Source organism: Nicotiana attenuata, chromosome 2, assembly GCF_001879085.1.
Source record: "Nicotiana attenuata strain UT chromosome 2, NIATTr2, whole genome shotgun sequence".
NCBI classification, from domain to species: domain Eukaryota; kingdom Viridiplantae; phylum Streptophyta; class Magnoliopsida; order Solanales; family Solanaceae; genus Nicotiana; species Nicotiana attenuata.
In genome coordinates, this window is record NC_031990.1 from 16,343,772 (window position 1) to 16,359,821 (window position 16,050).

The 16,050-nt window shown below is 40.7% G+C and overlaps 1 protein-coding gene across 1 annotated transcript in view; it reads right to left on the reverse strand.

The window, feature by feature from the left end:
* LOC109216841 overlaps positions 1-6,026 on the reverse strand; it is a 23,906-nt gene extending 17,880 nt beyond the window's left edge. The window contains exons 1-4 of the mRNA XM_019381049.1: positions 5,846-6,026; positions 5,286-5,449; positions 4,896-5,219; positions 4,578-4,653 (exon numbers count right to left, since the gene is read on the reverse strand). Coding sequence (XP_019236594.1) covers positions 4,578-4,653; positions 4,896-5,219; positions 5,286-5,449; positions 5,846-6,026 — 745 coding nt within the window. The remainder of the gene's footprint in view (positions 1-4,577; positions 4,654-4,895; positions 5,220-5,285; positions 5,450-5,845) is intronic.

Here is a 16,050-nt window from a genome sequence, read left to right on the forward strand (position 1 = left end):
ATTGATGATTGCAGCTGCACGGGACGTCCTGGACCCGGCTCTGGAGCTGGGCTATAGCCGATTGCTGGGCTTGCAGCATGTCAAAAATCATTTTAAGGTTGATAGTCTCTTCGCCGACTGCCTGGGCCCTCGAATCGTCCTCTCCCCGGACGCTATGCGATGATCCGGAGGCCTGATCAGTGTTGAGCGCCATCCGGGAACCGGCATCTATCGGGTTTTCGAGCCCGGGTATTCCATTGTTTCCCGTCTGCTGTTCAAGTTCGTTGTTAATTGATTGTGCCATTCTATGAGTTGGTAATTTGAATGTAAGATGGACTCTTTTGCAAAGAACCAGTGTATTGTGATGCGTCAAGAAAGAGTATCAAAGAGCTCACCAATATCCTTAGCCCCACGGTGGGCGCCAAACTGTTTACCCTCGAATCCGGATAACAATTGAATTTATATGGGGTTTTAAGGATCCGTGAACTAAAAGATACAAAAGGTTTTTAGGTTAAGGAAAATAAAGATAAAGACTCAACAATTGCTGTTAAAGTAAATAATCGCAGAATATAATATTGCTTAGAACAATTGTGCTTGATGATCCACAAGAATTTAGAGAGATCCCCCTTTATACATTCTGATTAAGGGCAAAAATAAGGTAGGTCAATTGATTACATCGTGGATCCCTGTAATTACGCCTTAATGGCCTGAAGTGGTTGAGAAAATCACGTTTGGGCGAGATATCCGGCGACGCTTGGTTATCCGTTACGAGTCCGGCTTCCGACCTTGTGTGTTTCTCCATCCGGTGGTGACTCCTATCGAGCTCTGTAACGGTCTCGAAATGACTCGACCTCGGTTGTAGACGTGGCCGTCGTTCTACCTTGCATCCAGGTCGGGTTCGATGGCCCCGATTTGCTCCGGTCCGGACCCAACCCGGTCGGGCTCAAGCAAAAAAGGGTATCACCTAATACAGCAATAACAAAATTTCTTCCCTAATCTGTTTACTAATAACTCTGATGAGTAGCGTGCATTTGAGTATTACCTTGACCTCTACTTGGCGTTTTCCATTTGTTGTAGTAACACTAAGGTTTCATTTATTTTTGTTAATATTAAGACGTGCATTTGATCTTTAATAAATATCTAAATATTAAGATGTCATATTAAAATTTGAATAATAAATAATTAAGAGTGTTTGCTTTTTCAACATCTAAATATATAAATTTGTCTTTTTTAAAATATTAATAATATAAATTTAAATAAAATATTAATTAATCTACTTATACATCAACAAAATACTTTTAATGAATTATATGATGGTGGATGATGGTGGTGGTGATGGCTAACTGACGGGGGAAGCGGTAGGGGCCAGTGATGGAGCCACATGTATTCAAGTGATGATACCCCTTCGTCTAAAAATTGCATTGTGTAGCTAGATGATTTTTCTGATGGATGTATACTATATATTGACACACTTTGGCCTCTTCGCGGATTTACTTCTTTATGTTGATCATCTTTAATAAATATTTTGGCTTTGCTACTGTTGGTGGCGGTATAATTGGCCGATAATGGTGATTGTGGTAGTAGCTAGTGGCAGTTGTGGTTGGCAGTTAGTGGAGTTGATGGTAGTAGTTGGTGATGGATGCTAAATATAGCGGTGACTGATAACGGCGGTTGCGATATATAGTGTTGGCTGAATGTGGTCAATAACAGATTGATGATTGTTGTGGTAGCAACAGTTGGCGACGATGTTTGAAATGGTAGTTAGTGGTGGTAAAAAATCATTGTGGTAATTGGTGACAAGGTGGTTCTGATTGAGGTTTTGTGGTTGTGTGTATTGTGTGATGGCGGGTGATAATGGTAGTTGATAATGATGGAAAGTAATGATTTGCCGTAAAAGCGTACCGAGATGTAAATGTCATCTTTGCATAATTCTTAAATGGACACCATATTTAGTAGATCTCCACTATTTAAATCTATTCAAACCCTTTAAGTAGTTGTAAAAAAATTAATTAATATCTAAATAATTAAGATTCGAACTTAAAAAATAAACATATATAATAACTAAAATCTAAATAATTGTGATTTAAATAGTCATTCGGTGATGAGAGGTCACATTTTGAACTGTAGTGTTACGACATAACATTCAATATGATTTTGACCAGTGTTGGCTAGATTTTCTTTTTCGTCGTGGAAAATAAGGAAACAAAGAACAAAATTCTCTCTAGCTAAAAATCATGACCTTCTGATCCCAAAAATGAACACAGCTTCATTTCGTAACGTAAAATATAACTGCATGCATATTAGATGTTTATGTTGTTTTAACAAAACGCAACCTTAGAGCATTAAAATAGCTTTCCATGTTAACTGGCTAAACATGCTGCTACATGAAGAGGCTTAGACTTATACTTTTTTTGGTAAGGTGCTGAGTCTAGACTACTGATAGCTTAGCAAATTCTGTCTTAGAGTTTACTGTTTTTAGTTATTTTTGCTGATCTATTTTTTTTTCTAGAGTTAAATTGAGCTACTTGTACATATTGTTTACTTAGTTGAATAAAATTCTAATTCTCGACTCAGCCAAAAAAAAAAAAAACGCAACCTTTCCTTTAGGATGTGGTGGCATCATTGTACTCCAGAAATGTGGAGTTCTCATTCTGTAATTATAAAACAGTCTTTAAGAAATACTTTATGTTCTCAACATTAAATTTATCCTAGAAAAATCTTAATTAATCAAATCAATGAATAGACAAAAAGTCCCGATAATTAAACCGGGAAAAAAATTGCAGCCATGTCCCTACGATAGGGTAACCAAAAATTTTCAAACATAAATTCTCGTAGAATTCTCAAAGTGAAAATGCGTTCCACGGTCAACTTTCATATCTCTGTCTCACGTGTACAAGTACAAACATTTAATTCCTTCTCCATAATTAACGGTGGAGAAAAAGGAGGAAAGAACAGCCCACATGTCTTTTGAACTATAGCTTAGAATTCCATATGTAGTTAGAAAATGCAAACTAATAAACTTAAGATTTGTCTAATAGTGAACGAAATAGAAGTTTTATTACTTGCATTATTCACTCCATAAATTTGTTGTGTGTTGATAAGGAACTAAATACTATTATTTTTCTTTAGTTTAGTGACAGAACCTAAGAATAAAATTTACAATAGATTTCCTTGTAGACCTACTTTTTATTTCTTCATTTTAAGGAAAGATTTAGGTTTAAATAATAACAAAATATATCTTCACTACGTAGCTGATCTCTAAAACTCTAATTAATAGAAGGGAATAAGAAGAACGAACTTCTATTACATAATCAGTATATAATGTATTTTTATTTTTTTTATTATTATTATGAGAGGGTTAGTTTTGTTATTAGCATTTAATATACATGCGTATACGGTCGAGATCGTACGCCTTCGATCTATATACTCGAGAGAAGTCCGAGTCCAGGCAAGATCGAGTTCGAGCTCGAGGGACCAAACCAGAGTTCGACGGCAGAGCACGATACATACCGACGTCGAGTAGGCTCGACCTCGGAATAGCGGTCGAGCATTCCGAAAATATTTTACGCAGGGTACATCTTACTAAACAAATGGCTAGCACTCAGCTCCAGCTATTTTAAAACAGTTCCATTTCTGTGCTTGTAAAAATGTACTCCCTCCATCCCACAATATTTATCACGTTTTCCTTCTCAAAATCATTGAACCTAAATTAGATTAGATTAATTCGTATCTTAAATTTAAATTTTACAACAACAACAACCCAGTAAAATTTACAGGTGAGGGGTCTACGGAGGGTAGTGTGTACACAGACCTTACCCGCTATTTCCGTTAGTCTCCCGGCTCAAGAAAACGAAAAAAATGAAAATAGACAATATATTAGTTGTGAGGCATCCCCTCGAAACAAAGGCCAAGGCCAATATACTCGGGGACTAACTTTTCGAACAAGTTAGAAAAGTATAGGGAAATAAGTCCAAATGACATACCCGAAGGCTACGTCCATATTAAAGACTACTATCGTGTAAAAAGGCTACGACCAATATAATGCGGCTCGGAAACGTCCGACTTCCGCTATAAATTAAAGGCCTTCAAACGCTTTTGTAAAAAACGGCTAAATCAGGCTACCCTTGGCAAAAGCAAAATATAAAGGGTTTCGATAAATTAAGTCATCGAATAATTTAAAGGCTTCGATAACATCAGCCTTCGATAAAACCTCAAGAGGTATTTGATTATCATTACACAAACAAGTTACTAATAAGGTTCCAATACATCAAACCCTCGAAAACCCCAACGGGTAGAAAAAACACATGCAAAGGCATACAAAAATTTTCACTAAGTCTTTTAGCCGAAAAAAGGGAAAATTATGTATCCATTCTAGAGGCCGATTTGACCCAACTAAAAGAGCCTAAGGGACGATCTAAAAGAGCCTAAGGGCCGAAATACATAGAGTTCGAGACCCTGCTCTCACTCAACTCGGACTCAAGAGTCCCGACATCTCTAGCTCATACCAAATCAAACTTAGCTCGAAGATTAACAAAACCTTAAGGGGTATTATATTGATCAATAAAAACCTAAGGGTTTATTATGTTCTGGGCCCAAACCAGCACTCGAACTAATTATTTGAGCTATACAATCGAAATATTCCACAAATGAGAACAAAATGAAACACAACACAAGCTGAGGATAGAGCAAAAAGGTTCTTTATATTCGCAAAGGATATTCTACAAAAAAAAAAGTATATTTACAATGCCCACAAGGGACCCTTACACATAAAAATAAGAAGAGAACCTAATCTATTTTGGGGTTACGTCCCCAGAAGCAGCTTCCTTAGGAACTGCACCCTCTATAGCTCTTTCTTCGATAGCCTCCTCATCCTCGGTAACACCTTCCTCACCTTCCCCGCCTTAGGAGCCGCTTACAACATCTTCATCATCTGAAGAGACAAGAAACGTGGCATCGGTTTCCTGCGCCTTTGCTTCGGCTATCTCTTCAGTAAGGTCAAATCCTCGGGCGTGGATTTCTTCAAGAGTCTCCCTCCGGGCTTGATACTTGGCCAAATCATTGCTCCATTTTTCCCGGTCGGAGGTCTCCCTCAACTCCGCTTGAACAGCCACGACGTCTCTTAAGTACATGGCAATGGACTTATCAGCCGTAGACTTCGTCTTCTCAACTTCAGCTTTAGCTTGTGCAGCTTTAGCCCGAGCTCTAGCAAACTCTGCCTCTAACTCCTCGATTTTCCTGACCTGGGCCAAACCCTTCGCTTTAATGCCTCAGAATTGAGTTTCAGCCGAGGTCAGTTGGGCTGTAACGGCTTTCTTATCGGCAGCAAGCTGGTCCATGTTCTTTTTCCATCTACGACATTCAGCCTTAACTTGATCAACCTCGCCCCGGAGCAGCCTGATCATCTCTAACTGTTGCTGCAGTTGAGATATCGAAGGTTTAGCCTCCGAAGTAGGGCCAAGGAGACCATACCCTGTTAAAATCACAGTTACCTACTCATCTAGCTCGGCCTCATTTGTTCGAGCTTTGGCCAATTCAGCCCGTAGATCCTTAAGCTTTTATTCCTTTTGGCTGCAGAGGAGCCTTAGGGCCTTCTCTTCGCCCAAAATTTTCCTGAGCTCGGCCTCACATTGGCTCAGCTCACCTCTAAACTTGACGATGGCCTATACATGAAAAGAAGATATATCAGTCAAAGGAAAGGAAAGAGAGAAAAAATTACAACAATGAAGGTTAGTATTTACCCAAGAGAGGAGATGTTGAGCCTCTTCGAAGATGACGGACGCATCATTAAGGTTGGTGGTATCCTCGACCCCAGCAAAACAACCCTAAAAGGGATCCACCTCGAGGACCTTGCTCGGATCGGGCGTACGCAGAGCGTTAGCATCTTCGATTGCCTCCTCGAAATAAGATGGCAGAGAAATAGAATGACCTGTTGTCATGGCCCCGAGCTCTTCACTCGGGGTGTTCTGATTAGCCTCGAGGGTTTCCGCACTCACCCCTTCCAATATATTTGTCGAAGGCGATGGAACGATTTTAACCTCCGGGAACATGGGGGCCGTGATCGAATCTTTCTTTGGAGTTCCCTCACCACAGGATGAGGTATCTAGTTCAAAGGGCTAGGCGGCCTCGATTGGTTTCCTTGTTTGAGGCACCAATGCCGACTTTTTACCATCATTTTCTTCGTCATCCGGGGAATCGTGAGCCGAATCTGCGTCCACGTGAGCAAATCTCTTCTGTAGCCTTCGAGCAGGGGTTTTCTTGTCTTGATGGTCTTCAGGCTTCGAAACCCTCTTTCTTTTGTTATCCTTCTCCGATTTCGCAATCACAGACTTGGTCCCTTCCCCAGGCGGGGCTGGCCTCATTTCGGAGACATCTCCGATGCCTGCATAAGTAAATGTGAATGAGTCGACGCCACCAATACATGAAAGTATTTGAAATTGGGGAAAACACTTACCATGATGTTTGGCCTCCCACTTGCCCCTTGATAATTCACGCCATTTGCGCTCATCATAGGAGGAGGTGGCGGCTGACTTTCGGACCCAGTCCTCTGTTGATACCCACTTTTTCCCTATGTATTTTTTTTACATGCAATATACTTTCAAAATAGCATATATATGCATATATAAGTATGTTCAAGTGTTTTAGTATTTTTTCTGATTTTTTAAAGATTTTTAAATCAATTTATTGCCCATTTTAGCAGTACAAAAACCAATAATTATTCCCAAAATTATCATTTTGGTGAATAACTTATTTTATTCTCATATTTATACCAAAATATAGCTAAGATAATTTTTTACACATTTTTACAAATTTATTTGGTATTTTAAAAGCTAAATTGCATATAATTACAATTTTAGCCTATTTTAAGATTTAATTGCGTTTATGATTATGAAATTGGTTCCAGTATTTTTAATTTAGTATTTATATATTATTAATTAATTTAGTACCTTTAATTTATTTTCAGAAATTATTTTACTATTTTTTATAAAATAAAAAGGGAAAAGCTGGCTATTTAAAATCTGGCCCCATTCTATTTCAATTTTAGCCCAAATTGGTTCCCCCAATTAACCCAATTTCAAACCCCAAATGGACCGGCCCAATTTCTAAATTACCCACCCCTGACCCAACTAATCTAACCCGCCCGGCCTCCCCTTTTGATCTAGGCCGTTGATTATTTTGATCAACGACCACAATCATTCCTTTCCTTTTTTAATTCACAAACACCCAACCCTAAAATCATTTCCCCTTAACCCGCTGCCTCTGAAATCCTTTCCTCTCTCAGACTCTCTCGAAACCCTAGCCCCTCTCACCGTCTTCTACCCTAAACTCACCGGGATCCATGGCTTCCCAGGCCATGGGAATCCCACACTCACCTCCCTTTGCTCTTATACACTGGGTACTTGAAGATTTGAGGTCTGACCTCGAAGGTTTCCGTTCAGATCTCCACCGATCCAAGGTTCTATGGCCATCTCCAGCCTTGCTCCGGCGTACAATGGTGTTTTGAGCCTGGTTCTGACTTATCCGACTCAGATCGGACCTTTTCCAAGCCTTTCTCATTCTAGGGTTCTGAAACCCTGACTATTCGAGGTTCTCTCCGATTTTTCTTAGATCTGTCACGTATCTATGCTCTACTTGAGTTTTTAAACGATTTTCCCAATTTTTCTTTCAAGAATTACTTTCAAAAGTCACTTCTTTCCAATTTAGGGTTTTCTGGAAATGTTCAAAATGTTTTTCTGACTTTTCATTTCCTTTTCTTTGTTTGTATTTGTCTCCGTTATGTTCTTATATTTTCTTTTCTACCATGCATGTTCTTCTACTGCGTTCTTATGTTTCCTTTTATCACGCATGTTCTTCTACTGTGTTTTCTATATTTCGTTCTTTCTTTTACTGTATTTTCTATGATATGTTCTCACATTCTTTTTCACTATGTTCTGTTATTTTTCTTCCACTATGATCTGATATGCTTCGCCTACTGTATCCTTCCACCATGTTCTTAACTGTTTACTGTTTTCTCTTCTACTTTACCTTGTTTTAAAAGACCTGCTTAGGCATGTTTTCCGCTACTGTTTCTTCTACCTTCATTGTGCTTCGAATTAGTTTCTTCACTCTATTTGATTTGAACTTTCTACTGTATTTGCTTGTTTTCTTATGAGTTTCTGAAAGAGATCTCTGAGTCTGTTTCGACTACTCGCCTCCTCATCTCTGTACTTGACTCGAGGTGGAAACCCTGGAATTGGGGGTTCTGCAGAGGTTTGGTCATGTGATTGAACTAGGGTTTTATTTTAGAACCCTTGACTCTTTCAGACCAATTTTGAGTCTTTGAACTAAGTTGAACTTCTTTGCTTACATACAATTCTGAACTTTTAAATTCTTCTACACTAGACTCTTCTACTGATTGGCATGACAGTTCTTTCGTGTTTAAACGTGTCTGTATGCTTTTATATGTATGATGAATCTTTCTTCAAAAGGGTTTTCAAGCTAGTGATTGATTCAGAATTCTTTTAACTAAGTCCAATTGATTGTTACTGATTTTTCTTAAGTTAAAACCTTTTCCACCTTTCTGGCTTGGTTCATTCATACCAAATCTCTGGATTTCTGATTTCTTGGCTGTTAATTGATTCTCTTTCCTTAAATGGTGCAACCGTGTATTGTCAGGACCTTGTCCTTAAATAAACCTCTATGTATTTACCCCTAATTTACTACTTTGCAAAGTGTTTGGTTGATTTCTTTCCTTAATTAGTTTTACCCGTTTAAAATCTGGATCCCTTAATTAATGGAAAACCTTGTGTAATTGATTGGCAGTCAGTTTTCAAATTATTTTTTTACCTTATTCCTGCCTGCTTTCTACACTATAAAAGGCATGACCTCTTTTTCACAAGACACACTTTCAATTCGACACTTCAGACTTCACACTTACAATCTCACAATTCTCTTCTAAACTCATAGTATTCTGACTGCCTATTTGCACTTTGGCTTTACAAGACTACTGCTTTCTTCTTACTTGTTTCTTTGAGACTAGTATGTTCTAGTTTTAGCTTCAGCATCATCCCAATGTGTTTACTTATAGCCTTTACATCCATGTCTACTTCTGTCTATGTGGAGTTGAATGTTAACTAGCATGTTAATTTCCTTTCATCTGTTTCTGCTGTAAATCCCCGCACCCCTGTTTTCCTCTATGTGCTTTGAGTTATAGTTCAGGACATGGCAATATGCAAGTTATTGTTCATGTTTGGACTTGATCCCTTAGGGGATCCTAACTCCCAAAATAATGTATTTTAACAGGCTTGTGGGGTGTGCCAGCATTTCCCATTGCTAGGTATGCCCACTAGCCTGTCCTTGCCCTTTGCCACTTCCCTTTCCCCTTTTCAGAATTCCCTCTCTGCACTTACACTCACTCTTAGCTTCTAAGTTCTGTCCCCCTCCTGTGAGCCTTGCCTTGGGACCTTGAGTTCCCTCTGAACTTGGACACTTGAGGGTTGGCCCTTCCACACTGCACTATGACTCAATCCTGTCATGTATTTGGGGTGTGAGCACTGCCCGGAGTCCATTTGAGGCTCTTAGGGAACTCTGACACATCCCAAATGAGAGAAAGGCTTTGGAACTTGATCTTTGGAGTTGGTTTACTTCATGCTTCAGACAGGAAGTTTGAATCAGGCTCTCCTTGGTTGTATTTTAAATTTTCTGATATATTTTCTTTATTTTATCTTTGGACTGTAATAATCTTGTAATAAACTTCTAGGGTGATTAGTGAAAAAGGGAGGGTTAACCATGCATGCAAAGGGGTAGATATCCCGCTCATAGGGAATTACTACACTTCTGCATTCGTATATCCTGCTTACAGCTTTGCACTTCTGCATTTATATAGATACCATGTCTATAGGTTTCTGCATCCATGTAGATACCATGTCTATAAGGTTTCTGCACTTCCGCATTATGTAGATACCATGTCTATAGGTTTATGCATCCATATAGATACCATGTATATAAGGAATTCTGCATCTCATACGTAGATACTATGTTCATAGTTGACTAGAAATCTAAGTCTTGCATATACATCTGTCGCTAGGCAAACCTGTTTATGGAGTTTAAATAACTAACAACATTTAGATACCATGCCTATAGGACTTCTGCACTCTTGCTTCGCCTGTAAAAAGTGTTTTAAAAAATCAGCAACGCCTAGAAAGCATGCCTATAGGAACTATCAACCAAACCTGAATCGTTCATTCGCTTGTAAGTATAAAATCAGTAACGATATTGCTTAACGTCTGCAGAACCTACGCTCTTTTACCAAAAACTAGCCTTTCCTGGTTACTGACAATTTCTTTTTTCTTAAAATCAGCATACTTCTTTTCTGAAACTAATAGATATCATGCCTATAGGTTTCGTTTAACACTTAGGCAAGCCATAAGATAAACTTGTAAACTGAATCAGATTTTTAGCTACAACCAGCAGGCAGGCCTGATTCGGATTTCTTATCTGAAATATGTAATAGATCAGTCTGCCACAACTTTTAAGTTTAATCAGACCCTAAGCAGTACATGTAAGACATGCTAAACTATATGCCTCTCTTTGGTTTAAGGAGGTTTGTTTGAGCCTTTCTATCTGTTACGTGCTTCTACCCATATTTGCTACATATGTGTTTTGATTGTCGCCTTAGAATTTTGTCCTTTGAAACTATAAAGCCTCATACCCCTTCCCTGTAGGATTAGTAGTCCAAATAACTCCGGGACTGATAGGATTGGGGCGGGTAATAGCATGCAATAAGTAACGAAACCATTCCGCGCTTTAATACCTTAACGGGGTGGGAAAGGGTAGATATGGATATGATGACCACGCGATAATACCACGTGTATAAGTGGTTACCGGGTGTTGTGTGGGGTGATCCATATTGTTTATAAACCTAGGACCCCTCTCTTTTACTTGTTTGTTTCATTGTTTATTTTTAAATTTATTCAAACTATTTTTTCCTCAAAATTCAGCTTTTCTTTTGTTAACTCCACCTATTTGCAACCATTATGTGAAATTCCCTCTTATTTGAAAGTCCTACTTGCTTACATGTTATTTATACTTAAAGTCACAATTATAGTATGGCAGGGAACCACACTAGTGGATCCCGAGGGGTGCCTAACACCTTCCCCTCGGGATATTTCGAGCCCTTACCCAATCTCTAGTTTTCTAAATCAAAATTCTTCTTAGTGTCCTAATGCACTTTAATCATTAGGTGGCGACTCTTTAATTCAAACCCAATTCCCAAAAAGGGAACGAGTTGTCCTCCATAATATCATAAACCCGATTTCGCGAGAAAAATGGGGCGCGACATCCTCGAGGTCGGGGACCGTGTGAGGCGCCCAGGAAGTGGCTGCAGAAAGAGTAAAGGCATTATGAGGTATGAAAGCTGAGAATGAATAAGTATTGGGAAGAAAAACTCCACTTACAGTTAAAGTTCCATCTCTCCAGGAAAGGCATCTTATCCCCGGGGATGACATCTGAAGTCCTTAATCTAATGAACCGGCTCATCGAGCCTTGATCTTTGGCTTCGTCGTTACTAGCAAAGAAGGCTTTCTTTGTTTGACATTGCAGCTTGACAAGCCCTCGAAACAACCAATCGAATCAGATGGTTGAGGGTGAATTCCAAAGCCTCGGCCTTTTCAGAAAAGTAGCTCAGTATGATCACAATGCACCAAAAGGAGGGGTGAATCTGGCCGAGGGTGACTTTGTATGTTTTGCAGAAGTCTATCATCACCGGATTGAGGGGATCCAGTGTTAAGGGATAAGTGTAAACATTTAAAAAACCCTCCACGTGGTTAGTAATGCTTTCCTCAGGGCTCGGGATCTGAACTAGGACCTCGTCTCCCCAGCCGCAGTCCCTCTTCATTGCTTCGAGGTTCTTCTCTGATATCAAACTAAGATGTCAAGATGCATGCTCGCACCGGCCTGGGACATCGGGCGAATTTTCAACGCTAAAGTCTTTCTTAATCACGCAAGGGCAGGGAGTGATTTCTTCAAGAGTCGGCGGCGCCACCGGTTTGGCCGGCTGAGAGGTAGAAGAAGACAACGCTTTATCTTTTTTGTGGATCGTTTTGGAAGTTTTAGCCATGATTTTTAAGCTAAAGAATACATGCTGTATCGAAATATGGTGTAGTTATAAGAACCTGGCATTTTCCGATGCTTAAAGAGGCGGTGGAAACGGGTGATTAGAGAAAGAGATGAAGAAAGGAAAAGATGTAATGAAAGAGTAAAGTTCTTTACTCAAAGGAATAGCCTCATATTTATTGAAGGGCAACGACGGATAGACGGCGCTAGTGGCCTACTAGTACTAACGTGTATTCAATGTTTTTGGGGAAGTGGACCGACGGGATATTTCAGTCACTTCGAGCGCCTACGTCACGGAAATGATGTCATCACTAAAGACTCCGGGAAAACGAGGATCAAATCGTATCTTATCATCTTATTCTAAGAAACGCGGGGACTGTCTGTATACGATCGAGATCGTATGCCTTCGATCTATATACTCGAGAGGTCGTCCGAAGTCCGAGTCTAGGCAAGATCGAGTTCGAGCTCGAGGGACCAGACCAGAGTTCGAAGGCAGAGCATGATAGATACCAAGGTGCTCGACCTCGGAATAGTACCGTTATGAACTTGTAACAGAATGGGCTATATTCATGCCACGTCCCCAAGGTCACGGCGCAAATCCCGAAATAGGATTGTACTATTCCGTACTAGGCGATTAGACAGCTGTACCAAGAATATTCCTTACTGTAAATAGAAATATCCCTTATTTAGGGATTCCCCCATTATATAAAGGAGACCCCAATCATTTGTAACACATCTAATTATTGAGCAAAGAATATACTCTCTATTTTTTGCCTATTGTTCATCAGAATTATCATTTAGCTTTACTGTTCTTACTTTACTTTTCTTACTTAATTGTTCTTATTATTCTAATCCCACCTTGAGGTCACTAAGCTCGAGGTCACCGCTGTTAAGTAAAATTTGTTTGATTCACTTGTCTCTTTCATTTCTATTTCATATTTCCTGATTATTAATTGGTATTGAACTAAATCACATATCTTTAAAACCACAAATCAAACTTAATTGTTACTCGTATTTTCGAGGTAAACAACATGTATTACTAATACCTGCAATCTTATTCCCTATAAAATAGTACATAAATGTCGCATAACTTATGCAAGTATTGATTATGATTAGAAAAACAAAAATGAGCTACCTGACAACGTACTAAATAATAGTACTTTTATGTAGAGAATTAAATCTCATTAAATCCCAACCAAACATTGTATAAGTTTATCCTAATATTTATGTCGGAACTAAAGCTCTTCTAAAACCCAAACCAAACGACCCTAGCTATGAGATTATTTGGTCATTTGATTTACATAAATTGTTTGGCTCAAAAGTTATCGATATTGCAAGCTTAAAAACAATCAAAAGTAAGGAAGGGTAAATCGTAGTCAAATATAATAGACCTAGAGATCAAAAATGAAGTTGTTGTTGTAGATCTAATAGTGATAATATGAACTCCAGAGAAAGTATTCGTTAGAGATAGTGATAGAGAGAGAGTATGAGAAAATGAGAGAGTTGTATTGTTTCCGAATCCTCCTTTTTACAATGTGAAGGTCTCCCTTATATAATAAGAGACCTTCCTCGAAATAATAAAAAAATTACAAAAATAGGTATTCCTAGTGAAGATACTGAGTCCTAAACGATGTCGCTTTTATACCCACGTCTGAGTCGTACCCTTACGTTAGTTGGCGTATACTCACTGGGCGTACCCATTGGCGTAGAGATGCTGACGGTCAAATTTGACCCGATACAGTTAGTCCCTCCGCTCGTTGGAGATGCATTTGGTGGGCGTCTTCAATGGGCGGAAATGCAAACCTCGGCTTAGGAGAATTTGACCTCGACCAGGGGCGGCAACATGACTGTGGTAAAATGTATGACGTTGTTGAGCCACTGACGTGTGGCTTTGTTTTTAGAATGATGTCATAGCCTGTATGCGTCATTATTATATTTGCCCCCGAGGCGGTTCAGAGGATGATGTGACGTTTTAGTTTCCCGCGCACGTTTTGAATCATGACTCTTCGATTTCTGCGCAACTTATCCCTATAAATAGGAGAGAGGTTCGATATGATTCAACTTTCAAACTTTTGGAAAGCATTTTCTGATTTACTCCTTCGTCTTCCTTTCCTGTAACCGTTATTTCGTGTGGGATTCCTCCACTTCCTTTGAAGTCATATTTCTCGTCGCTAGTGCATTATTTCCCAAACAGGAGTCATCATGGTAAAACGTAGTCAAGGTGGTAAAAAGACCAAGGACACTGACCCATCTAGGGTTCCGCCTTCCTCTGGCGGTGAGGGGGAGGAGGCAAAAAAGACCCTCGTTCCCCTTTCTGTAGACAACGTCCTCCCAAAGGACATGCATATTCGAAGGGACTTTCAAACGAAAAGTCCAGCCCTTCCCTGGGAGCGTAGCGATTTACTGCAATCTCATCTAGACGACCTTCGAGTGACACACAACATTCCGTACCATGTGGAAATGGCTCCGGCTGGGATGGATTACGCCAATGTGCACAAGCCTGGGTACTGCACATTTTATGAGTACCCGTTTTTGATCGGCTATAGTCTTCCGATCTTCCCTCTAGCGGAGGAGCTTTGCTGCCTTTACAATGTGTGCCCGGCCTAGCTTACTCCTTACACCTTGAAGGTGTGCAGGATTCTGACTTTATACGCGGCTAAGGCTGAGTGCGGCGTCTCAGTTCACCATCTCTTACAGTTATTCAGCCCTGGTTACCTGAGGGGTACCATGTTGCAACTGAAAAGCCGTGGTACGAAGGGTTTGGTAGTTAGGGCTGACGACAAGGCCAACCGCCTCTTCTGGCGCAGGTACTTCTATATCAAGACGGAGAACCTGGTGTCTAAGCCTGAAGGATTCCCGGAAAGGTGGAACCCAGATCGTGAGTGCCTTTATTTGCAGGATTCATGAATGTTCGTGACCTTGACCATTTGGCCACTGTTATTTCATTCTTTTCTCTTTTTTTTGTAGCGAGGGCTTCTCCACCCCAGTTTATTGATGATATTAAATCATGGGTGGAAAGAATAATACCTTATGCGGAGGAATGCCGTACCTAGGCTGCATTTCTTCAACAGTACGGCCCGTCAGGTAATTCTTCGGCCTTGGTTTGGAAACTCCCTTTGATTTTATTACCTAACTTACTTGTGTTGGCAAGTCGGAGTGCCCCCAAGAAGAAGAAGGCCGTTGTTGCCTCGCCTAGGGAGGAGACCGACTCTGATGGCGAAGATATACCCTGCGGCTCGTTCGGCGATGGCGCTCATAAGTTCCTCAGCAGGAGGCTGCGCCTATGGCGGCGTCTTCAAGTGAAACGACTCCTTCAGTGCCGTCCCCGTAGCTTACGGAGGAGACTTCCGAAGGTGAGGAGCCGCCAGAGGCGGCGGTTGATAATGGGCAAGGGGATAGCGACTGAAGACGAGAGGGTAAGTGAACCTCGTCAAGTATCGAGGCCGATTTTTATGGCCGATGCTATCCGTTCTGGGAGGTCGGCTCCACAAAGGACAGCTGTTGCCGATGCCAGCCCAGCCCGTGTTCTGGAGAGCAGTTCGTCGGCCGCTGTTGAAGAACTGGGCGATGGTGCCGCGAGGGCGGATACTGAGGCCGCCCATGGAGATGTAGATGGGTTGGCGAGGGGTCCAGCCCACGTGGAGATGACGGCGGGTAGGTCTAACCGCCGAATTATGATCCCAGGAGGGTATAACCTGTTGCAACACAGCGAGCAGGCTGCAGCGGATATGATCCTGTTATGTGCGGCTGCTGAGCGTGAAATGTTGAGGGGTGTTAGCGACGGGGACCTATCACGGAGGGTCGCTGGCGCGGCCTTGCAGGTAGCTTTTAGTTTTCTCTGTGTGCCGTAAGGCTAACTGTGATGCGTACTGACCTGCCTTTCCTTTTTTTCTCCTTTTTAGACTCTCATTTTGGAGGTGGAGAAGAGGCGGCGGGCGCACAAGAAGGCAGCCACTTTCGACAAGATGGCAAAGAAATACC